At 40.6% G+C, this 25382-nt stretch overlaps 1 protein-coding gene across 2 annotated transcripts in view; it reads left to right on the top strand.

Annotated features, from left to right (window-relative positions):
• Window positions 1-8910: 8910 nt before the first annotated feature.
• The window catches only part of NCEH1 (neutral cholesterol ester hydrolase 1), a 63935-nt gene continuing 47463 nt past the window's right edge, over window positions 8911-25382 (top strand). Inside the window, exon 1 of one of the 2 annotated variants that reach the window (NM_001123034.1) lies at window positions 8911-9128. In NM_001123034.1, coding sequence (NP_001116506.1) covers window positions 8991-9128 — 138 coding nt within the window. In that variant the 5' untranslated portion in view covers window positions 8911-8990. The remainder of the gene's footprint in view (window positions 9129-25382) is intronic. The other variant, XR_009494065.1, reaches the window with a different exon arrangement.

Raw genomic sequence — 25382 nt, forward strand, 5'->3', positions numbered from 1 at the left:
ATTAGAATAAAAATGTCAAAAATCAAAGACAAAGAAAAATCTTAAAAGCAGAAAGGAAAAGGGGGAACTCTCAAAAGGCTATTAGAAGACTTTTCAGCAGAAAACTTACTAGCCAGAAGAGAGTAAAATGCTATATTCAAAGTGCAGAAAAAAAAAAAAGAAAAAAAAACTGCTGCCAAGAGTACTTTACCTGGCAAAGCTGTCCTTAAGAAAGTAAGGAGAGATGAATACTTTCCTAGACAAACAAAAGCTGAGGGAATTTATCACTACTAGATCTTCCTTCGGAGAAGGCAATGGCACCCCACTCCAGTACTCTTGCCTGGAAAATCCCATGGACGGAGGAGCCTGGTAGGCTGCAGTCCATGGGGTCACTAGGAGGCGACACGACTGAGTGACTTCACTTTCACTTTTCACTTTCATGCATTGGAGAAGGAAATGGCAACCCACTCCAGTGTTCTTGCCTGGAGAATCCCGGGGACGGGGGAGCCTTGTGGGTTGCCGTGTCTGGGGTCACACAGAGTCGGACATGACTGAAGCGACTTAGCAGCAGCAGCAGAAGCAGACCTTCCTTACAAGAAATGCTGATAGGAGGTCTTCACGCTGAAGGGATGATAATTAGTAACATGAAAACATATGACCATATATTTCAACAGATTGCTAAAGTAAATATGTAGTCAAATTCAGAATACTCTAATATTGTAACATGGTAGAGTGTTAAATACTTAAGTCTATATAAAGTGTAAAAGACAATTCTTAAATAAATACACAATATTAAAAAAGATAAACTGTAACATCAAAAACATAAAAGGGGAGTAAAGGATAGAGTTTTGTATGCAATCAAAGTTAAGCTGTTACCAGCATAAGATAGACTGTAACATTTATATTTTATGTAAGCTTCATGGTAACTATGCAGCAGAAACCTAAAGTGGATTCACAAAAGATAAGAAGACAATCAAAGCATACCAATACAGAAAACCATTCATTTACAAAGGAAGGCAGCAAGAGCATAAGAAAGGAACATAGCAACTACAAAACAACCAGGAAACAATTGATAAGATGGCATATATAAGTTCTTACCTATTAATGATCTCTTTTTCACACTGTCAGCCTTTCAGATCTAAATATTATTATTATTATTATTATTATACTTATTTTGGGCTATGCTGTGCTGTATGTGGGATCTCAGTTCCCTGACCAGAGATTGAACCCCTGCTGGACTGCCAGGGAAGTCCCTCAGATATAAATATTAGACTTTACCAGCTATAAACATCTATTGAACTTCAGCTATGTGCTTAGAACTGAGAAGAGACCTGTTCATAGGGCTTAGAGCAAGCACTGGAGTAGCTAATAACTTTAATTTGTGGTTGAAATTTTTAAAGAGAATACTTTCTCGGAATATGCTAGTGACCTAACAAAAGTAAATGCCAATAGAACTAACCAATGGTTTATTTTTCTAAGATGAGTATTTAAAAACTAAGAGGCAGTAGAGAAACCTAACTGAATACATAACTCACTTGATTTATTTTTAACATATTTAGTTGCTAAAATTAAAATGTCATCTTGACTATTTTACGCAAGAACTTAGCCCAGTAGACATTTTTGCAAGTGAGGAAAAGAGTGGAAGTGTTAGTCACTCAGTTGTCTCCAACTCTTTCGGACCCATAGACTGTAGCCTGCCAGACTCCTCCGTCCATGGGATTTTCTGGGCAAGAATACTGGAGTGGGTTGCCATTTCCATCTCTGTATTTTTTGTTTATTTAAATTTATTTATGGTTGAACTGGGTCTTCCTTGTGTCACATGGGTTTTCTCTAGTTGCAGTGAGCGGGCTTCTCCTTGCTGTGGCTTCTCTCGTTGTGGAGCACAGGCTCTAGGCCAGCAGGCTCAGTATTTGTGGCACATGGGCTTAGCTGCCCTACAGCATGTAGGATCTTAGTTCCTGGACCAGAGATTGAATGCATGTCCTCTGCATTGGCAGGCTTTTTCTTAACCACTTGACCACCAGGAAGTCCCTAAATCACTTATTCTTGAGAAGTATACACTGATTATCCTGTCATTGGTTTATATCAATGCAACTAAATCAGTGAAAATGAATTCTGATTGTAAATCGCTGACTCTGGTTCTACCAGTAGTTCAGTTAAGAACAGATTTGTTTACATCATTCACAAATCAACAGAAATTGGTCCTGGAAAGTGTCATGCTCTTCCACCAAACCTTTGACACAATATTCTTGCATCTGCCTTTCTGCCTTTGTCTGTGTACTTCTATGCAGACATTCTTTCTGCACCTCTACTATAAAACTTAGCAAGTTTTCTTCCATTCATTTTCCTGTTTATTATTATTTTAACTTTACTTATTTAATTTTTGTCTGTGATGGGTCTTCCTTGCTGCTCACAGGCTTTCTTTAGTTGCAGTGCTCAGGCTTCTCATTGTGGTGGCTCATCCTGTTGTCGATCATGGGCTCCAGGGCACGTGAGCTCAGTAGTTGCAGCAAGGGCTCAGCTGTCCTGCACCATGTGGAATCCTCCTGGACCAGGGGTCGAACCTGTGTCCCCAGCATTGGCAGGCAGATTCTTAACCATTGAACCACCAGGGAAGTCCCTTTTCCTGTGTATTATTTATTTCCTTTTCTAATAGACTGAGAACTCTTTCCTTGCAGGGATATTGTCCCATTCCCAAGCATAATACAGTGTGCAACACTTAACAGGTCAATGGTAAATGTTTGCAGATTTTAGAAAATAAATGACATCTATGTCCAAAGATAAGTTTCAGTTCAGTTCAGTTCAGTCGCTCAGTCGTGTCCAACTCTTTGCGACCCCATGGACTGCAGCATGGCAGGCCTCCCTGTCCATCACCAACCCCCGGAGTTTACCCAGACTCATGTCCATCGAGTCAATGATGCCGTCCAACCATCTCATCCTCTGTCATCCCCTTCTCACCTTCAATCTTTCCCAGCATGAGGGTCTTTTCAAATGAGTCAGCTCTTCACATCAGGTGGCCAAAGTATTGGAGTTTCAGCATCAACATCAGTCCTTCCAATGAATATTCAGGACTGATTTCCTTTAGAATGGACTGGTTGGATCTACTTGCAGTCCAAGGGACTCTCAAGAGTCTTCTCCAACACCACAGTTCAAAAGCATCAATTCTTCGGTGCTCAGCTTTCTTTATAGTCCAACTCTCACATCCATACATGACCACTGGAAAAACCATAGCTTTGACTAGATTGACCTTTGTTGGCAAATGTAATGTCTCTGCTTTTTAATATGCTCTCTAGGTTGGTCATAACTTTCCTTCCAAGGAGTAAATGTCTTTTAATTTCATGGCTGCAGTCACCATCTGCAGTGATTTTGGAGCCCAAAAAAATAAAGTCAGCCACTGTTTCCATTGTTTCCCCACCTACTTCCCATGAAATGATAGGACCGGATGCTATGATCTTAGTTTTCTGAATGTTGAGTTTTAAGACAACTTCTTCACTCTCCTCTTTCACTTTCATCAAGAGGCTCCTTAGTTCTTCTTCACTTTCTGCCATAAGGGTGGTGTCATCTGCATGTCTGAGGTTATTGATATTTCTCCCGGCAATCTTGATTCAAGCTTGTGCTTCTTCCAGCCCAGCATTTCTCATGATGTACTTTGCATATAAGTTTAATAAGCAGGGTGACAATATACAGCCTTGACGTACTCCTTTCCCAATTTTGAACCAGTCTGTTGTTCCATGTCCAGTTCTAACTGTTGCTTCCTGACCTGCATATAGGTTTCTCAAGAGGCAGGTCAGGTGGTCTGGTATTCCCATCTCTTTCAGAATTTTCCACAGTTTCTTGTGATCCACACAGTCAAAGGCTTTGGCATAGTCAATAAAGCAGAAGTAGATGTTTTTCTGGAACTCTCTTGCTTTTTCAATGATCCAGCAAATGTTGCAATTTGATCTCTAGTTCCTCTGCCTTTTCTAAATCCAGCTTGAACATCTGGAAGTTCATGGTTCACGTATTGCTGAAGCCTGGCTTGGAGAATTTTGAGCATTACTTTACTAGCGTGTGAGATGAGTGCAATTTTGCAGTAGTTTGAGCATTCTTTGGCATTGCCCTTCTTTGGGATTGGAATGAAAACTGACCTTTTCCAGTCCTGTGGCCACTGCTGAGTTTTCCCAATTTGCTGGCATATTGAGTGCAACACTTTCACAGCATCATCTTTTAGGATTTGAAATAGCTCAACTGGAATTCCATCACCTCCACTAGCTTTGTTCATAGTGATGCTTTCTAAGGCCCACATGACTTCACATTCCAGGATATCTGGCTCTACGTGAGTGATCACGCCATCGTGATTGCCTGGGTCTTGAACAGCTTTTTTGCACAGTTCTTCTGTGTATTCTTGCCACCTCTTCTTAATATCTTCTGCTTCTGTTAGGTTCATACCATTTCTGTCCTTTATTGAGCCCATCTTTGCATGAAATGCAAAGGTACCTAACCTTTAAAGGAGTAATAACTTTGGGATTCCCAGGTGGTGCTAGTGGTAAAGAATCTGCCTGCCTATGCAGGAGACAAAAGAGATGCCGGATATATCTCTGGGTAGGGAATATACCCTGAAGGAGGTAATGGCAACTCATTCCAGTATTCTTGCCTGGAAAATTCCATAGACAGAGGAGCCTGGTGGGCTACAGTCCTTGGTGTCTCAAAGAGTCAGACACAACTGAGCATGCACACACACCTTTGGTCAAAGATATCAGCTTGTGTCTTACTGCAGAGTATCTTTCTCCTTTGGTAGTACCTGAGCTAATGCTAACCAGATGCTGGTTTAAAAAAATGGTCTCTCATGTTTTCTACTGACCTGATTTACCTTCAGATTTCAAAATTTCTGTATTATTTTAGAAGGTAGGTGTGTGTGTGTGTGTGTGTGTGCGTGCACACGCGCATGTGTGGATGCACGGGCATGTGCACACAATAGATTCTTTGAGCGGTGCCATGGTCATTTTTGTGTAAAGTAAACAGCCACTGATACTGGCCATGATCCTTCCCACATATACTCTTCTCCAATCAGCCTGAAATCTGAACGGCATAGTTTTGAGTTAGATTTTTTTATCACCCTTCACAATCTATGAGTATGTCATATCTCTCCCATCTCTAAAATGTGTTCTAAATCTGCCCCTTCCCTCTGTTCCACCACAGTGGCCCCTCCAAGTCACCATCCCTCTCTGATCTGGATAACTATTCTCTACAGCACAGCTGTAGTGGTTCTTCTCAAAACAGATCAGATTCTGTTGCTCCCCTGCTGCAAGGTCTCCAGTGGCTCTCCATGGCACCTCATTATCATGTCCTAGATAACCCACCCTTTTGCACCCATGCTACCTCTTGACTGGGCCTGCTCCACCACACCCCTTGCAGAGAAAGCTGTCTCACCAGCTGTCTGTTCCTTGACCCGGTGACATTTCAAGACCACTGCACTTGTTCCCTACGCTCTAGATTCCTGCATGGCTACCTCTTTAGACACTCAGGTCTCAGTTCAAATGACATCTCCTTAAAGAGGGCTTCCCTGATGGCTCAGCAGTAAAGAATCCTCCTGCAATGCAGGAGACCCAGGAGATGCGGGCCTGGAAGATCCCCTGGAGGAGGGCATGGCAGCTCACTCCAGTATTCTTGCCTGGAGAATCCCATGGACAGAGGAGCCTGGTGGGCTACAGTCCAAAGGGTCACAGAGTCAGACACGACTGAAGCAACTTAAAGTACTGAAGCGACTTAAAGAAGCATGCACACTCCTTAAAGAAGTCCCCTCCATCACCCAGTTTAAAGCAGCAACCAGCCACAAGGTGTCACACCACACCGTTCTGTTTTCTTCCCAGTCCTAACCTCTTGGCAGCAGAGTTGAGTGGTAAAGCGCATGAGCACAACGGCCAGACTCAATGGGCTCAACTCCCCAGTACACCTCTACTACTTGGGTGAGTTGGGGACAAGCACTTCATCTTTCAGTGCCTCTGTTTTTGGAATAATAAAAGTACATACTTCATGAGAACTGTTGTAAAGACTAAATGAGTTTATACATTCAGAATGTTAACCACAGAACCTGGTTTGTAGTTACATTGTTTATATGTTGTTTGCCTTTCCTTTCTGTACCTTCCTTATTCTCACTTCACAACTACCATCACCACCAAACACGTAAAAATCAGAAAGAGCCGAGATCTTCCTGCCTTGCCCCCAACTCCTTTATTTCCTAGAGTGGACCATTATTTGTTGTTCCTAGTGTGGATCATATTTGTTGAATGAATGAAGTATTAGAAAAAATGATAAAGGTGTTTAAATTTATCTCAGATTGCTTTCTTTTTTTAAAGGAATCTCAGATCTACAGAAGAAGCACTGAAGATTATTAAGATAGTGGTTTCTCTCTCTCTTTTTTTTTTCTTCTTAGTTTCTATCTCTTAGTGCACTGCTGAAGAGAAGTTGGACAGCATTGGGAGGCAGGAGAAATAAATATTTTTTTTAAATGTTTCTGTTTTTATATTATCAATTCCAACCAACAGTATTTAAAAAATTTATTACCTCATTTATTTCTGGCTGCATTAGGTCTTTGTTGCATGCATGGGCTTTCTTTAGTTGCAGTGCTCAGGCTTCTCATTGTGGTGGCTTCTCCTGTTCCAGATGGGCTTCCCTGGTAGCTCAGACAGTAAAGAACCTGCCTTCAATGCTCTTGTTGCAGACCACAGATTCTAGGGCTCTAGTTGCCCTTCAGTATGTGGACTCTTTCTGAGCCAGGGTCAAACCCATGTCCCCTGCACAAGAATCCTGGCAGGAGGATTCTTAACCACTGAACCACTAGGGAAGTCCAGAAAAAATAAATATTACAAACTAGAAGAGGCTTCTTGAGGCTGCTCTGGGTCTCAGAAGGCTCATCTATATATCAAGCTTATTACTACTGGCTGAAGATAGAAGGATGGGTCAGGTGTGGGTGGTTTGTTATTTGTTTAGTCATCAGCTCTAAGATCTATGATTTTATGAATACAATCAAAATTCAGAAGAAAAATATTAAAGTCTATAAGGTAAAACTCTGAATTATTTTACAGATTCAATTCAGTTCAGTCGCTCAATCGTGTCCGAATCTTTGCAACCCCATGAATCACAGCATGCCAGGCCTCCCTGTCCAACACCATCTCCCGGAGTTCACTCAGACTCACGTCCATCAAGTCAGTGATGCCATCCAGCCATCTCATCCTCTGTCGTCCCCTTCTCCTCCTGCCCACAATCCCTCCCAGCATCAGAGTCTTTTCCAATGAGTCAACTCTTCGCATGAGGTGGCCAAAGTACTGGAGTTTCAGCTTTACCATCATTCCTTCCAAAGAACACCTAGGGCTGATCTCCTTCAGAATGGACTGGTTGGATCTCCTTGCAGTCCAAGGGACTCTCAAGAGTCTTCTCCAACACCACAGTTCAAAAGCATCAATTCTTCGGCGCTCAGCTTTCTTCACAGTCCAACTCTCACATCCATACATGACCACAGGAAAAACCATAGCCTTGATTACCTGAAAGCACATTAATGTCATCATTAATGTTAACATTAATTAAAATGTTAATCAATGCAGTTGTCAACTCGATTGATAGCTCTGGGATTATCTGTAATCACCCACAGAGACTAGCTTCTAACTTTATGTACATACACACACCCACAAATTAATATATCTCTGTTCAGAGTTATATGTTTAATGAGTAACTACAAAAAGATATAAAATGATGATCTCAAACTTGAATGCTTGAAACATCATTGAAGTGTACCCTTCGCATAAGTACTTTGAAAGTACTTCCAAACTTTGAATAAGAAGCCAACTTTCTCCCAATAATCTCGTTTTCAGCCCCCAATTTATGATTATTTTATTACTTTGGGTTAGGTTAAATTTAAATTACTATATTAAGTTGCAAAATTATATGTACCAGATGTTTTAAGGCCTTGATCAATAGCTTTGGAGCTATTCTCTATCCACCTCCTTAAAACAGTTCTTCCAAATTTTTCCTTCCGGATCTTTGGTTGTATCTGCTGAAGTTCTCTCTCTGTCTCTGTCTTATTTTATATCCACTCCCCTCCCCCTATCTTTAATAGGAAATCTGGATTCAAATACTTTTTCTTTTACCACTGACCCACTGAAAGAATTTTTTTGACATAGTGTTTCCCATTTATTTCTATTAGTATAGACTCCTAGATATTCATTTTATTTAATGGTTTATAATCCATTAGTATTATTTTGATGCTAAAATTATCCCAGTTTTTGACATTGGAAGACCCTTAAAGCTGCCAACTGTGTCCTTTTGACCAAGTTCTCATTATTTTTTAGCACTTCCTCATCTTCTAGATCAGGTTCATCCTGTTCTTTACCTGCCTCAGCCCTACAATCCGTCTTTTCTCCAAGGAGCCATGGCAGAGTCATGGTTCTTTTTATTGGAGAATGAGATCTGGAAACCAAGATTTATGTGCTTGATGTATTATACTACTGGCTTATCATTCGCTTGAGCTATAAGAATTTCTTATCTTCTCTCACCACATATCAGATAGGCTTTACATTCCATTGCAAATCTGGCTGTAGAAGTCAGTGGATTTTAATTGTTATCATTTTATTATCTTTCTCACATCTGACTCCATTTTGAGTCAAATGTGCTTTAGACAGACAGAAACTTAATGCACTTAAACTATTCCGGACTGTTTCCGTTTGGAAACCTGCAGAAGGGAAGCCCGTGGTCACTGGTGTGCAATACACACCTGTGTCCTCCGGAGTCCGCTGTTCTTCGCCCAGCACAGCCCCACAGCTTTCTCAAACCTGGAGTGTCTGCAACACTTTGCAAGGACACAGTGGAGGGGGCAAGTCAGCCCTCCGACTTCCTCCTGACGCCGCCTCTGATTGGCTCTGGGCATACAAGAAACGGGTGAATGAGCGGCTGGCCCTCGCAGAAACTTGCTTGAGGTCTTTGGGTGGTATTGCCCTTTCCTCCTCGTCCGTCCGGCAGGCCCGCCGAGCCGGAGGAGGATGAGGTCGTCCTGTGTCCTGCTTACCGCCCTATTGGCGCTGGCTGCCTATTACATCTACATCCCTCTGCCCAGCTCCGTCTCCGATCCCTGGAAGCTGATGCTGCTGGACGCCACTTTCCGGAGCGCACAGCAAGTGGTGAGACGCAGCCCGGGGCTGATTCTCTGTCCCTTCTCTTAAGCAATATTTTAGGGGGAAAGAGAATTTCCGGCCTTTGTCCCATGAGATGGATATTTTTGTGGCGCAATAAGGCTATTGCTTTTTAGTGGTTCAGGCTGACATTTTCAGGATGTCGCATTCGCTTCTTGTCTAGCAGCGGGTTAGGTCTGTGTATAGGTCTTCGTCTGTGTTGATTCCGGAGAAGGAAGTTCTTGAGCAGAATTTGACGACTGTTTAAATCCTTCGTCTTTCCTAAATGCCACCTTCTATCTTGGTTTGCAACGTCAAAAATCAAGCTTCCAGCGTTTTTTATAACCCACCCCTCCCCCATTTTGTTCTCTTATAGAGGGCGGCAGAGAGCGAGTTAAGTGTTGTAGGAAGGCTCTGGTTCCTGGGAATGCAGCCACCTTAAGAGCAGACTTGGCACGGTGATCTCGCACTGTGTCCGACAGTGGAGCCCTCCATTGCCACGGGCAGCAGCCTGGGCTCCCACAGTACTTAGGGGACGGCACAGATCTGCACGTCATGGCCGGCACTCCTCAGCTCAGCCCAACAAAGGAGGCGGAGAGGCCTGGCTGGCTGCGGGAGAGGCTGTGGAGGTAGTGACAGCAGGTTTGCATGATGCTCTTGTTTTGCGCCTGCCCTGCAGCGTTTCATGTATGTCCTTAACTGTAGAAGAGCTAACCTTTGCCTGAGTCAGGATATCCAGGCTTAGCCTGGCAGGGTGACAGTTCTTTCCTGTACAGTGAGTGTATATATTTTTTAACCCCGTAGACAGAAAAATGTAACTTTCTGGTTTATTCTATGTCAGAGGCATTATTTTTAGTGCCAGACAATCTAAAATGTAAACTACAATCAGCTATCAAGTCTGAGCCCTATGACTGAACAGGGTTTTCTGAGCATCCTGCTCTATCTAAACTCCTGACCCTCCCCCCAGACCGAGATTCCTCCCCTCCTCCAACCTTGGGCTTTAACCTCAGGTTATTTTTGTAAATTCCTTTAAAGAATGACAACTAGGGAGAGAGAGAGGAAGAAAAAGAAACAAACAGGATTTTCCTAGAGGATTGATATTCCTTTTCCCTGTGCATTCCAACTGTGTGTAGGATTACCTAGTCTCTGAGGCGTTGTCCTATCACAAATCCCTTAACTAGGGTATTATAGCACATTTCTAGGAAGATTTTGCTTTTCTTGAATCCAGCCACATTTCCACCGTCAAGTCTCGCATTTTCTCTTAGGAAGGGTCTATGAGGCAATAGAGCCTCTTCCTTCCCTCCTGCTTACTACAATGTTGACAAGACGAAAGAATGACAATCCCCTTCTCTAGCATTGGCTCCAAGAAAGGCAGTCTTGTGCAGGATGCTCTGCAATCACTCTCTTCCTCCAGAAATTTTGTAGCTGGGGAGTAGCACCCTTTAAAGATTCTGGGATACAATGATATTTACCTGGGTGGCTTAAATGGCCTTCTACAGTAAAAAGAATAATGCCTAATGATAAGAAAAACAAAAAGAAAGAAAAAATAAGTCAAACTACTGTGTTGGCCACAGAGATTATTCTTTCCTTTCTGATCCAAGGAAATCTTCCCTATCATAAGTAATTTGAAAAAAGCCATGATTGAACAAATGTCTTTCTTCCCCAACAAAGCAACCAGTCCAGTAAGACCTTTGGACCTTACAGTCATCTGCAGCGTGTGCCCTTAGCTGGTGTTTGGGAATGATAATGTAATAGTGCCAGGTCACAGAGACAGATAAGGTAGCAGAGTATCCTCACTGGACACTGTGGCTGGGGTTGAGTTAGCACACAAGTGGTTCTTATCATTTGTCTTCAGAACTGTAAAACATCAGAAAGATCATTCAGCCCACAAGAAAGCATATTCCACCCTGGAAAGCAATTTACCAGTGTCACTTCAAATTGTCCTGGGGAAAAGGCAATGTGCTTGACACTTGGTGGTAAACAGAGCATGACTGTCATGCCTCCCTGAATCCCTCCTCAGCCAGGCCACTTGCTGGCTGAGAGGCCAGCCCATTAACTAACCTTCTCTGACCCTCAGCTTTCCTTGTATAGTAGGGCTGATAGCTTTTGATGCTTTGTAAGAGTGCTGTAATGTATTTTAATGGCTGGAATTGGTTGTAGTTATTCTTCTAAGTGGACTTCCCTGGTGGCTCAGACGGTAAAAGCGTCTGCCTACAATGCGGGAGACCTGGGTTCAATCCCTGGGTTGGGAAGATCTCCTGGAGAAGGGAATGGCAACCCACTCCAATATTCTTCTACATATTGTCCCAAAGGGCCACTGTGGGTTGTGGGGAAAATCTATAGTACTGCTCAACTTTGTTGAAACAATAAAATAAACGTAAACTGGAAGTAGACTACCTCATTGAAACCTGGAATGCTACCACTAAATTGCCTGGCATAAAGTTTTTTGCCCACATCATTTTACTTTGAATTGATTGGCTCCATTACAAAAGCTACTTCAGAGGTAAGGCTTGGTCAACTTAATACAGCAGGCACCTGCCTAATATCAAGAAATGTGAAGGCTTGGGACTTCCCTAGCGGTCCAGTGGTAAGACTCTGTGCCTTTCACTGAAGGGGGCATGGGTTTGATCCCTGGTTGGGGAACTAAGATGCCATGTGGTGTGGCCAAAAAAAAAAAAAAAAAGTGAATGCTACTTTTATTCTGTTGTCATTGGCAAATGCTTCACCACTCCCTGTCCCTTCTCATCTCCTTTATCTTCTGCAGATGAGTCAGAGTATTGAGATTATGTTCATTGTGCTTTTCTTCCTTGGGGTCCTTCAATACTACCTAAGAAGAAGTTACTTAGGATCTTTCTCAAGTCATCTCAAACACAGATGCTACATTAGAGTCACCTAGGAAGCCTTCAAAAATCCTAATGCCCAGTTCACAACGTATACCAAATTTATGCAGAATCTCTGGGAGAGGAGTCCCAGGAAGCAGTATTTTAAACAGTTCCCAAGGTGATTTCAGTGCGCAGCAAAAACTGAGGACCACTACTGTGTAAGTTAAATACACTGCTGATGTAGATTATATTTTTGTTAAACTGTTCAAGTTGTATTGCATACATGTTACTGGAAAGGAGCCCTTTACATTAGCATGTTTATCAGATTAGTCAGCTGATACTTTGGCTCTAAGGTGATAAAATAGCCAGGCATCTTTCAGTGTGATAGCAAAGCCATCATAAGACTTGGACAGTGGAAAAACACAGACAAAAATAGTCTGGGAAGGGCAATGGAGAGAGATGTAGATGAAGATTAGGGGAACAAAAGGAAGGAGTTTGGTGGACGTTCTGAAGACATTTCAAAGTGCTGTGCAAGCAAAAATTTTTATAAAATGGTAATCCTGATACAGGTAGAGATACTGAGAAGTATACACTGCTGGAAAAAAATGTAAATTTTAACAACTTTTTTGATGGCAGTTTGGCAGTGTCCATGGGAAGCTGTGGAAGTATTTATTCTTTGACCCAAAAATCCCTTTGGATGAATTCACGTAATTATGCATATAGTCAAAGCTATAGCTATAAAGATAGAAACATTTCATAGGTACAATAATCTTTTTAAACTAGTCCAAAAGCACTGCCATATATGAAATATATGAGAGAACGTTCAGCAACCTTTCTTTTCTTTTTTTTATTTTCAGTGTTATTTTAAAAAACTTAAGAACTATAAAAGACTATGTAAATATGGTAAACCCATATTTTGGAAACTATGCAGTCAAACAGTTAAGTTGTAAAAGTAAAGTTTAATGAGGTACAAGTGATTTATACTGAGCTGTAAGTGAGAAAATGCTACAAAAAGCATATATGCCATTATACCATTTGAAATATCTATACATCAAAACAGATAGCTTTATAAATCTATATATAGATGTATAGAAAAAGCTGGACGTAATTTAAAATATAGTGATTTTTTTTCTGGGCCATAAGATTATATCTTCAGGTTTCCTATCTGTATAGTTTTTCTGCAATGATCATGAAATAAGAAATTAATTAAAAGCTTTTTTTGTAGTAGGTTTTCTACTTCTAAAGTGGAATTGAAATGCACATACATATCAATGTGATTAGTATTTCAGTAATTGTACTATGAAGAAGATAATTTTATTTTATTTTCTATTTTGGCTGTGCCATGTGGCTTGTGGGATCCGACCAAAGATGGAACTCCAGCCATGGCACTGAGGTACTCAAAGCTTTGAGTCCTAACCACTGGACCACTAGGGAATTCCCTAAAATAGATTTCTTTAAAAAAGGCATCCTGGATCCTTTGACCACTATCGTGATAGCAGGTTTCATGTGCGGTCACTTAGATGTAACACAGATTGAAAGCTTAGTGCGTGAGTCTGACCCACAGAAATTGCAGCTTAGTACGATGAAGAAGCTATGCTCACGTATAGCTATTAAAAAGGCAAGCGCTGACAAGTATTACAGAAGAGGTACAGTTACAGGAGCTTATAGGAGGGAGTGGTTTTGTACAGTTTAGAGAGGGTGGTAAAGATGTTGACTGAAGGTAATAATGGGCCAGAGCGTGACTTCTTACCTCAATCACCTCTTAACTTTCTAGTTCTTACCCTATGTATCCTTTCAGTGACATAATATAAAAGAGAGATTATTGAAGCTGATATTTCTGCTGAATGCTTCCTCTGTTTCTTATAAATGACAGTGATTTTGGACTAGTTGAACAAGGTATTTCATCCTGTAAAATGTCCTCAAACTTGCTGAAATCGAATGTGACCTCACCTAAATTCTCTGTGCATGATGTGCCTTTGGGCTGTGTGGGTATGCTTTAAATGACAGCTCAGCTGGATGTCATGCAGAACTCCAGCTTGGTAACCTTCTTCATGAGCATTCATGAACTGGAATGTTTACTCCTAAATTTAACTTTAAAACATTAGTGTATAATAAGTTTTGCTTATTGCCTTCTAGACTTGCCTTGACACATATTTCTTCATGTAAATTAGAGATTTCGCTCACTAAGCACAGTAATTTTTAGCTGATTTAGTGAAATTTTCTTTAAACACACCTGGCAGCAGAATGGCTTTAAGAATAGCTTGAGGGTACAATATTTAATTAGTATTAGTTCTGACAGGTGAGCAAAATGAGTTGGTCTTGGTAGACAGAACCTGCTGGTGGATCCAATCAAATATTAAAGTCAGATTGATTCAACTACAAGTGTGTAAGATAATGCCTAATTTGTAGTTCTCCTTTTAATTCTTTATTTTTTAAACTTTTTATTTTGTATTGAGGTTTAGCCAGTATCCTTTTTACTTTTCCTAAAACTCTACAAATATGGCTCTGAGCACAGAAATGCCAACCTTATTACTTTATTTTAGTGTGATATCCTATTGCTAACATGTGGCCTGAGCTTGATATGAAAATATTTCTGAGGTGTGAAAGTGTAATAATCGTTCTTAACCATCCTATTAATGCACAATTAGTTCTTTTAAATTAGTGAGCATATGTTTACTTTTACTGACAAATGAAACTATATGGTAACTGTCTACCATTTATTTTCTCCTTCATTTATGTTTATAAAGAAAGACATGTAATTAAATATCATGATGACAGGCCTAACTATCTTCCCTACCTAGTCTAAGATGTGTCATAGTATGAAATTTTAACAGTCTTTTAGTGTTTCCAAAATAAAATCGATATCCTAGCTTAATATCCTATCCTTAATAAAGTTAAAATTCCAAAGTCATCATTAATTCAATGAACAGCAATGCTAGGAGTTGATGAAATAATAAAACACATGTCTAACCTTTACGAGTTTACAGTCCAGTGAAGGGAGATAAGTCTACTGACAGTTATAGAATGTGATGTGACTTGAATGATAGAAGAAGAATTATGATAGAGGCATTTATGGGTTGCTGCCTTAAAAAGGACACCTAATGTTAACCTGTGGAGAAGGAAATGGCAACCCACTCCAATATTCTTGCCTGGGAAATCCCATGGACAGAGGAGCCTGGCGGGCTACAGTCCATGGGGTCCCAAAGAGTCAGACATGACCGAGCAACTAAACAACAACAACAATGTTGACCTTGGCATCAGGAGCAGATGTTTCCCTTTCACACTGATATCAGCTCTGAATTATCAAAGCTGAGTGAGCATTTACAGTAAAGAAAGTCGCTCGGTCATGTCCGACTCTTTGCAGCCTCATGGACTCTAGCCTGCCAGGCTCCTCTGTCCATTGAATTTTCCAGGCAAGAATACTGGAGTGGGTTGCCATTTCCTTCTCCAGGGTATCTTCCTGACCCAGGGATCAAACCTGGGTGTCCCACACTGCAGGCAGACTCTTTACCATCTGAGCCACCAGGGAAGCCCATTTACAGTAAAAATAACGTCTATTAAGTATATCCTGAGCATTTACTCTGTGCCAGATACTGTGCTGTGTGCTTTACATACAGTTCATTTAGTTTGTGCTATAATTCTATGAGATAAGTGTTCTTATTTTCCTTATTTTACAAAGGAGGAAGCTGAACTGTAAAGAAAAGTAACTTGCTTTTGATAACAAAACTTGTAAGAGGTGGAGCCTGTGTTACTGTGAGTTTAAGAGCTCAACCGTTGTGCTAGGTTGACTTTCCATAAGAGCCAGCTGAGTGAAAGAGGTGAGGAAGACAAGAAGGAGAGAAAGGAGGGGGGAAAGGGCATCCCAGACAAAGGGATGTTCCAGTGGGAGAGGATGGTACAACCTAAGGCCCTAAAAGTAGTTCCTAGTGGCTCTGGAGTGCAAAGCTCAGAAGTCAGAGAGGTGAGGTCGAAAGGAAGCACAGGCCAGGTAATGAAGGGTTCTGTGGAACAGGAAGGAGCCACTGAAAGGATTTTAGCAGGGAAATCACATGGTCAGATCTGTATATGAGAACGGTTTTCTCAGTGGCAGTATAGAGACTAGAGTTTAAGAAAATAAATGAGGGCAAAAGACCACTTGAGAAGCAATTATCCAGATGAGAGGGGAGAGCATGAACTAATAAAATGGGACGGGTTTGGAGTGAGGCTGGCCAGAGTTGCTGACTGCAAGAGTGAAGGAGAGAAAGGAGTCAAAGATGACTTCTGGGACAGACTCTGTAGTAACTGGGTGAATGTTGATAACAAGCCTGATTAGGAAAAGGAGCAGGTCTGAGGGTGAAGGTCATAGAGTTTGGTACCTTGCTTTGAAGTGTCCATGGGACCAGTTTAAGTGTAGCTGTTCATAAATAGTTTGAATTTGGGGGAGAGAGAGAGCGCTGAGCTTAAGATATGGGCTTGGCAGAGGTCAGTGCATGGGTAATGGTGCGAGCAGTGGGAATGAATGTGTTTAGAGTGAGAGGAGGATGGGGGGATCCTACCAAGAAAACCCCAGGAGCTCACCAGTGAGAGGAAGAGAAGGCCAGCCCTAAGAGAATGAGACCCTGAAGAACATAATTCTTTGGTTATACCTTACATTTTTATAGCACTGCAGGTTTTACAAAGGGTTTCACTTACATGATCTCATTTTACTTTTACAGTAAATAACTGGCTGACATTAGTTATTTCCATTTGTCGAGTGAGGAAACAGGTTCTGAAAGGGTCAATGACACTCCCAAGTTCACATGAGTAATAGTGGCAAAACAGGACTGGAATGAAAATTGCTAGACTCTTAATTTCGTTTTTTCACGGCTGGGCCAAGTGACCTGAAAACAAAGTCCTGCATGATAGATTTGCCCGTTTTTGTCTCTGGTGCTGTCTCTCTGACAGGTACTCATAGCTGCAGGGATGCATGTGGGTATGCTCATGATAACTTTATTATGGGTACATTGTATCCTGACTTTTTTTTGATCTCCAGCTATTAAATAAATCTACGCTGGTGTTTTCCAGACTTTTTTCCTGTAAGAGATGTGATGACCTTTGTAAAACACGCCAGGGGAACATAGAGGAAATACTAGGGGAATCTGTAAGGACTTGAATGACAGAATTCACAGGATTCATAAAGAAAATTATACAAAGCATTCTCAAAGAGAATGCCAACTCTGATAGATTTTGAATAGTTATAAAAAATGCTTTTAAGTTTTTACCTCTATAAAACACCTAACTTTCAGCGTCTTATAGCTCATCTGTAACCCCTTAGCAGCCTGCCTGTTGGCTGCTAATGGCACAGCATGCAAACTGTAAGGAAGCTCTCTTTGCTATAGTTTGTACTCTCAGTCACTCAGTCACGTCCAGCTCTTTGCTACTACATGGACTGTAGCCTGCCAGGCTCCTCTGTCCATTGAATTTTCCAGGCAAGAATACTGGAGTGGGTTGCCATGCTCTCCTCCAGGGGATCTTCCCAACCCCAGGGATTGAACTCGCATCTTTTGTGTTTCCTGCATTGGCAGGCAGATTCTTTACCACTGCACCACCGGGGAAGCCCTATAGTTTGTAACTCTTTAAATACATGTATATTGCTACTAAACACAGAGAGATTGTCCCCAAGTGGCATGTACCTAGGGTAGCCTCAAAGTTGCATGTACCTAGTGTAGCCTCAAAATTTATTATTCAAACCATGCCATGTCTGAGAGTAATAGGGGTTGCTATTGACAATCATGACAGGACAACCATTTTAAACCAGAACTATTCCCAGACGAATTTGGACATATGCTCAGCCTGCATTTATGTGACATGCATTCATCAGCATAATCAACTCAAAGTTGTGGAATGATTGCTGTGCTCCCTGCTCTGCTCAGAGTTTACTGTTAATCCTCCAGGGAACCAGCTCCCACCCCTCACACCAGGTGGAATTCCTGTTCTCTAGGATAGTGGCAGAATGAAAGCACTAAGTTCTTTAGCACTTAGGGCCTGCTCCAAACTGGTACCGGTCTGCTGAATCTAGCCTCACAGTGTCCCCATGACCAGCCTGACACCTCTCTGCCTGTTGTCACCTCTGCCTCACATGCCCTCCCACCGTCTTACTTTAGCCAACACCCCACACATCTTTCAACACCCACTCAAAGATCATTTCTTTTGGAAACTTCCCCTCTTCCTCAGTCAACCTTCATCTCTCTCTCCTTCATACACTGCTAGCATTTTGTTTTTCTTTTATGGCCCTTGTATGTTCCCTAATGTTGATATTTCTTTACATACAAACTCCCCACCAAATCATAAGCTTCCTCACCTATCATAGACATAATTTTTCTCTTACTATTTTGGTATTTTTGTTTTTTGGGTTTTTGAGTGGGGAGAGGGGTTTGAAGATAATGCGTGATAGAGGAAGTAAGAATTCATAGTTCTGCTTTCTTTCAGTCCTCCCTGTTACTTCATTTGCCCCAAACATCAGAACTGGTGCTTTCCTGTGCTTCTGACTCTGAACTTATCCCAAAATGGCTTTTTGTTGTCCTTTGAAACTTTTTTCTGGTTTGTTTTTTGCAAGCCTTGCTGTTTTCTGGGTTTCTGATTTCCTCAGAATATTTTTGTAGATTTATGGTTGTTTTTAAATTTGTAATGAATCATGTGTTTCTAGCTAAATGTTAGTTATATTACAGGCCACCTCCTTAAAAGATAACTGGCAAATTCCCACATTTATTTGGTATCATTCTCTTTTTCTCTTTTCCTCCAGAATGGATAATTGATGAATGCCCCATGAGAAATTAATTTGACCGATACTCTTCTGTGCCACCTGTCCTATAATATTGTCCCTGCCCTGGGACACAAATTACCTTTTTCTTGACCATTCTGAAGTCTACTTTCCTAAAACACAAGATGTTTATTTCACTGTTCCTACTTTATGCATCAGTTCTAAAAATAGAGTCACTCTATCCTAAGGTTTCAGTCACTTCCATTTCATGGCTGTTGGAGAGAAGCCAGTCCAGAGGAGCCGTAATCCCTGCTTCCTTGATTTTCTTCACAAGACAAATCAATTTTGCTTTTAAAAGATGATTGACTTTTAATAGAATAAGATTACTGGTAGGTGCCTGCATAATAGTAGATACATTTATTGAATAATAAACACAGTCACCTTGTGAAATAGTAGTTAATGTCCTCAGTTAAGGGACATAGAAACTCAGTGAGGTTGAGTGGTTCACAGACGGGACTGCCTGGGAGGCTGGCTGTGAACCTGGCCTGCTGGATTCCATAGCCCTTTCAGCTATCTTCCACAGCTTCCTGTTAGATTGTTCAGTCTCCCTTTTTTCCCCTTCTTATTCCACCCGCAAATCTTTTGTGTAAATCCGCATTGAAAAATCATCTCGTGGGCAAGGAGCCTGCTATGTACTGTTTACAAATTTTAGTCCTAGAAGGGTTTTAGTATATGTTATACACTGAAAAGTGTTCATTGGTAAATAAGACTAGGAAATGCTGAGTTAAACAGAGTTAATCAGGGTTTCTTTTTTAATGGTGAAACATTTCAGAATCCCTATCATACTGACATGTATTTTGAATTTTAAAGAAAGAATATTTAGTTGAGTCCCATATTTAATTGACTATCAATCTTTATTTAAACCTCATGGTACTGACGGTTTATTTACAGAATTCGAGGGTCCATTTTCATAGTGTTCTAGAGCATGGATTTGGGGGTCAGGGAGACTTGTGCTCAAATCCCAACTTGAGCTATACTAGCTGTGTGATTATGACCTTGTATTTAACCTATGAGTGTTTCCTGATCTAGTAACTGGTCATAATACTTAGCTCCTGAAGTTATTTTGAAGGTTGCAAATGATAATGTATCCAAAGCTTTATTGTTTGTCATCATCCCACAGTAGTTAACATGTAAAACACTTGGAATAATAACCCATCACAAAATTAATATGTTTGGTCCTAGTCTGATTTTTGGCAGTCGTCTGCAGTATACTCCAATAGTAGTGTGCAGTTTTTTATTTTTTAATTTTCACCTTTAATCTTGTCAATCTGCTAATGCTCTCAAATTCATGGATTTCTATACAACTGTAGAAAATTTTTACCTAGCCTGATGTTGGCTCCTGCTACAGGGCTTAAATCATAGCTTTACCATTTACTCATCATGAGACTAATTAGGCAAGTTCCTTAAACTCTTAAGTAACTTAAAACTTAAAAGGTTTAGTTTCCTTATCTATAAAAGTGGAATAATGACAGTGCTTCCCTCGAGGCTTGTTGTTTTTATTGTTCAGTTGCTAAGTTGTGTCCAATTCTTTGCAACCCCATCAACTGCAGCATGCCAGGCTTCTCGGTCCTTCACGCTCTCCCAGAGTTTGCTCCAACTATGTTCATTGAGTTGGTGATGCCATCCAACCATTTCATCCTCTTCTTCTCCTTGTGCCCTCAGTCTTTCCCTGCATCAGGGTCTTTTCCAAAGAGTCAGCTCTTTGCATCAGGTGGCCAAAGTATTAGAACTTCAGCTTCAGCATCAGTCCTTCCAATGAATATTCAAGGTTGATATCCTTTAGGATTGACTGGTTTGATCTCCTTGCTATCCAAGGGATTCTCAGAAGTCTTCTCCACACCATTGAAAAGCATCAATTCTTCAGTGCTCAGCCTTCTTAATGGTCCAACTCTCACATCCATTATGACTACTGGAAAAACCATAGCTTTGACTATCTGGACCTTTGTCAGCAAAGTGATGTCTCTGCTTCTTAATATGCTGTCTAGATTTGTCATAAGCTTTTCTTCTAAGGAGCAACCATCTTTTAATTTTGTGTCTGCAGTCACCATCTGCAGTGATTTTGGAGCCCAAGAAAATAAAATCTGTCCCTGTTTTCATTTTTTCCCCATCTATTTGTCATGAAGTGATGGGACCGAACGCCATGATCTTAGTGTTTTGAATGTTGAGTTTTAAGGTAGGTTTTTGACTCTTCTCTTTCACCATCATCAAGAGGCTCTTTAGTTCTTCTTTGTTTTCTGCCATTAGAGTGATATCAGCTGCATATCTGAGGATGTTGATATTTCTCCCGGCAGTCTTGATTCCAGCTTGTGATTTATCCAGCCCAGCATTTCACATGATGTACTCTGCATATAAGTTAAATAAGCAGGGTGATAATATACAGCCTTGACATACTTCTTTCCCAATTTTGAACCAGTTCGTTGTTCCATGTCTGGTTCTAACTGTCACTTCTTGACCTGCATACAGGTTTCTCAGGAGGCAAGTAAGGTGGTCTGGTATTCTCATCTCTTTAAGAATTTTCCACACTTTGTTGTGATCCACACTCTTAAAGGCTTTAGTGTAGTCAATGAAGCAGAAGTAGATGCTTTTTGGAATTCCCCTGCTTTTTCTGTGATAAATGTGATTGTGTATGTAACATTCTTAGCATAGCAATTGGTATATAGTAAGAAGGAAAAACCTCTTCCTGTAGTTAAAATTTTGGAGTCTATGGGCTTAGTTTGCTGATGTTCTACCTGGATATGTGAGTCATCATCATAGAGGTAACATATGCCATCTAACCATTTCACATGTTAACTCAATCTTTATAACAACCCCGTGTTGTTATTAAAGGTCAACACATTTATATTATTGTGTTATTATTATTATTCCTATATTAAAAATGTAGAGATTATTCCTATATTAAAAATGTAGAGATTGAGGCACAGAGAGGTTAAGTAACTTTCCCAGATTACACTCCTAGAGCCAGAATGCTAATTCAAGCGTTCTGGCTTTGAAGTTAGTACTCTAAAAACTGAAGAAATTGCATGTCTTTTAGACCATTACTGTCTTATGTCAAAGATCTTTGTCAGACTCTGCCAAGATATCCGTTGGTTTTAGCATAATATGTGTCCCTGAAAAGAGTTCCTTAGACTTTAAGAATCTAAGGTACAGTTGGTGACATGACATTTTTTTACGTAAATGAAAGTGCTTTACTTGAATTCTGCCCTGATGTGAGCCATCTGACACTTGTGAAGATAGTAAAGAAGCACTTGCAAGCAGGGTTGATACTTTCCTAAACAAAGGGCTTTGAATTTGCTCAAATGATTGCCATCTTTTGGGCTCAGATCTGACCTATAAAGTTGGAAAATATGACTTTGACCTTTAAAGTTACTAAAGGCCGATGTCTTCAGCTTGACCACCATAATAAAAGAAATTCACCATGGCCTCTGTCATTGGTTTAATTGAGTAATCAGTAAATGTCAGGCTCTGGGGTTATAGCAGTTCACAAAACAAATAGCACTTGGCCTTCCTGGAGTTAAAACCCTAAGCCAAAAATATATGGCAAGTAATATAAAGGAATGGAGAAGGAAATGGCAACCCACTCCAGTATACTTGCCTGGGAAATTTCATGGACAGAAGAACCAGTCCATTGTGTTGCAAAAAAGTCGAACATAACTTAGCAACTAAAACAACACCAATATAAAGGAAATACAGGAAATATGGAGAAACTTATTGGAAGGTCAATGTAATTGAAATTCCCTAAAGACCTGAAATCCCCTAAGGAAACAGGGTTGAATAAGAGAGTGGTTTTAGAATTGGCGAGAAGAGGTGGAGCCAACAAAGGAGACAGAGCAGTCGTGGAACAAAGGAAAACTGGGGAAACAGTGTCAAAGAAACCAAAACCCACAAAGGCTCCACCAGGAGGGGGTGGTCAGCTGTGTCAGATTTCTCTGAGAAATGAGAAATCTGAGGATGGAGTCAAGCCCTTTCATTGGGCATCCTGGTGGACCTTTTAGTGGGTCAGCCACAAAACGTACTTTCAGGCAACAGTGGCTTTTACATTTCAGCGTCTCAGCCTTTAGCCTCTTTGTTGGAATGATTTCAAAGATGTCTGCCAAAAATAGCGTTTTAACTTTGGCCATGTTGTTACTGAGCTATCACTTATGATGGAAAACAGCCAAAAACTCCTTCATAGCTTGTAATTAAAAGAACCTGACATGGAGTTTACCAATGGATATTACTGAGGTGCTAAACAGGTTTATATATAAATATATAAAAATTATCAATATATAACTATTAGTAGTACATTCGGAGAAGGCGATGGCACCCCACTCCAGTACTCTTGCCTGGCAAATCCCATGGACAGAGGAGCCTGGTAGGCTGCAGTCCATGGGGTCGCGAAGAGTCGGACACGACTGAAGTGACTTAGCAGCAGTAGCACATTAAAGAAGTAAATGTATATTTGAAAATAAAAAATATATTTATAAAACTAAGAAACAAGAGGAAATAAAAAGCCAAGAAACTCTTCGTCCTCAAATGACTATCTTTAAATTTGTGTTGGTTGATTCAACTATGTGGAAACATATTTTAAAATCTGGACTCTTATAGACTAAGTAGCTTTTCCTGTCTGCTTTCCAATGAGGGTCACACCAGATGATTTCCTGGCTCCCTAAAAGTATGTTTTTGGGGAAATCTTAGAATTTTTGCTTAAAAAGTTGGACTTTCATTTGATTGTTGTTAGTGGTTAAATGTCTTCTGCCATTATCTTCCCCATCCCCATTTTTTGTTTTTGTTATTTTATTTCCATTTTCAGATTTCGGAGAACCTGAAACAATCCTGGGTAGCATGTTTTAAGTTCTATATACTTATGATCCTTAAAGGTGTCTCCTTAAAGATTGGTTCCTGTGGTTTTTAGTGCATGTGGGAGAGCTGGGTTTACATAAGGTCTTTTGTAACCACTGAAATGATGCTTAATGTATAGTGTTATGCTCTGTTACACTTCTTCCTCTTTCTGTTTATGGAGGAAAATGGTGCATTATGCTTTCTCTAAAGTACCAGTATGCTTTCAGCAATTTATTGATCACCCAGGAGGTGTCACACACTGTAGAGACCTTGAGGTGCTCACATTTCTAGTTTGGAAAAACCAAGGAAACACTCTCAACAAGGCCTACTAAGTGCTATGGTTCGTGGTACTTAGTGGGTGCTATGGGAGCCCAGCAGAGAAGCCTCTGTGTGTGTGCCAGGGGGGACTCAGGCAGAGGATCCCAGAGGGAGTGCAGGCTCAGCTGAGTCTGGAAGGATGAAAAGAAGCACATCACACAGATGTGGAAAGAAGGGCATTCCAGGAAAAGAAAACAGCAGGTGCAAATCCCTGAGATGGGACAGCATGGACACATACCCAGGAGTTATTTCTTTTGTATTTCAGAGAGCTATGAAACTTGTAAAGGAGATCTTTGCATAACTAGGACATAGGTGGAACTAATCTCAGTCTTGTGTCATTAAGATATATTTCACTATTTTAATTATGGTAACTTTAAGTAAGCCAATATGATAATGAAAACATACAACCAATATATGATTTTTCAACAAAATGTACAACTTGGTGAAATAAGCTTTAAACTACTTATTAAAAATATTCTGTGTTACAGACTAGTAGAATAACATTTAAATTCTAGTGGCCAAAAACATAATTTGATTGAAAAACAATTTGTCTTTCTACTGTTGTTTGGTTTTAGACGCTTTTTGCCTTAGACCAACTTAAAGAAATTTTTGTTTTTCTTGTTATGTTGCTAAAGTACTGCTTCAGAAAGTATTTCTTTGCTTAAAGTTTGAAAGAAACACTGCAGTTGTTGGCAGCTGTGGTGCCTTATGAGACGAGAACTTCTTGTATGTTCATCAAATGGGTTAGGTGTCTGTGATTAGAAACCTCTTGTTTTAACCACCCAGTCTAGTTTCTATCTCACCCCTATTTTCCTCTCTTGTTCTACCCTGATTTTTCCCTCCATAGAACATATTGCTATTGGCGATTGTTTCTTTTATTCCTTCTAAGTAATTTCTCTCTCTAAGTAATGGTCTCCCCTGCTAGGTTGGAAGCTTTGTGAGGGGAGGAAGTCTGTGGGCTTCCCTGCTGTGTACCTAGCTCCTAAAAGTACCTGGCAGAAGATAAATACTCTCATAATTGCTAAGTGAATTGAGGATAAGTAATTCAAAGCCCCTGGACAGCTTCCACAATAAAGAAGATTGGTGATAAAAACCAGACAGGAAATTTTCCCTGTACATCCTACTTCTCAAATAAGGCATCATCATCAATAGGACCAACCAGTAAAATGTGCTTACTTTTGCCCACGATTCCTATTTCCTGTCCATGAAGAGCCCAAATAGGAAATGATAAGGAGTAAAGTTCCTGAGAAAGCAGGAATTTGAAGCAACAGTGAAAGAAAGTATAGTCAGCAATATAAGCCATTCATTCAGCAGTTATGTTGTTCAATTGCTAAGTGGTGTCTGACTTTTTGTGACCCCGAACTGCAGCATGCCAGGCTTCCCTGTTCTTCACTACTTCCCGGAGTTTGCTCAAATTTCTATCCATTGAATAGGTGATGCTACCTAGCCATCTTATCCTCTATCACCCCCTTTCCCTTTTGCCTTCAGTCTTTCCCGGCATCAGGGTCTTTGCATCAGGTGGTCAAA

Source organism: Bos taurus, chromosome 1, assembly GCF_002263795.3.
Source record: "Bos taurus isolate L1 Dominette 01449 registration number 42190680 breed Hereford chromosome 1, ARS-UCD2.0, whole genome shotgun sequence".
NCBI classification, from domain to species: domain Eukaryota; kingdom Metazoa; phylum Chordata; class Mammalia; order Artiodactyla; family Bovidae; genus Bos; species Bos taurus.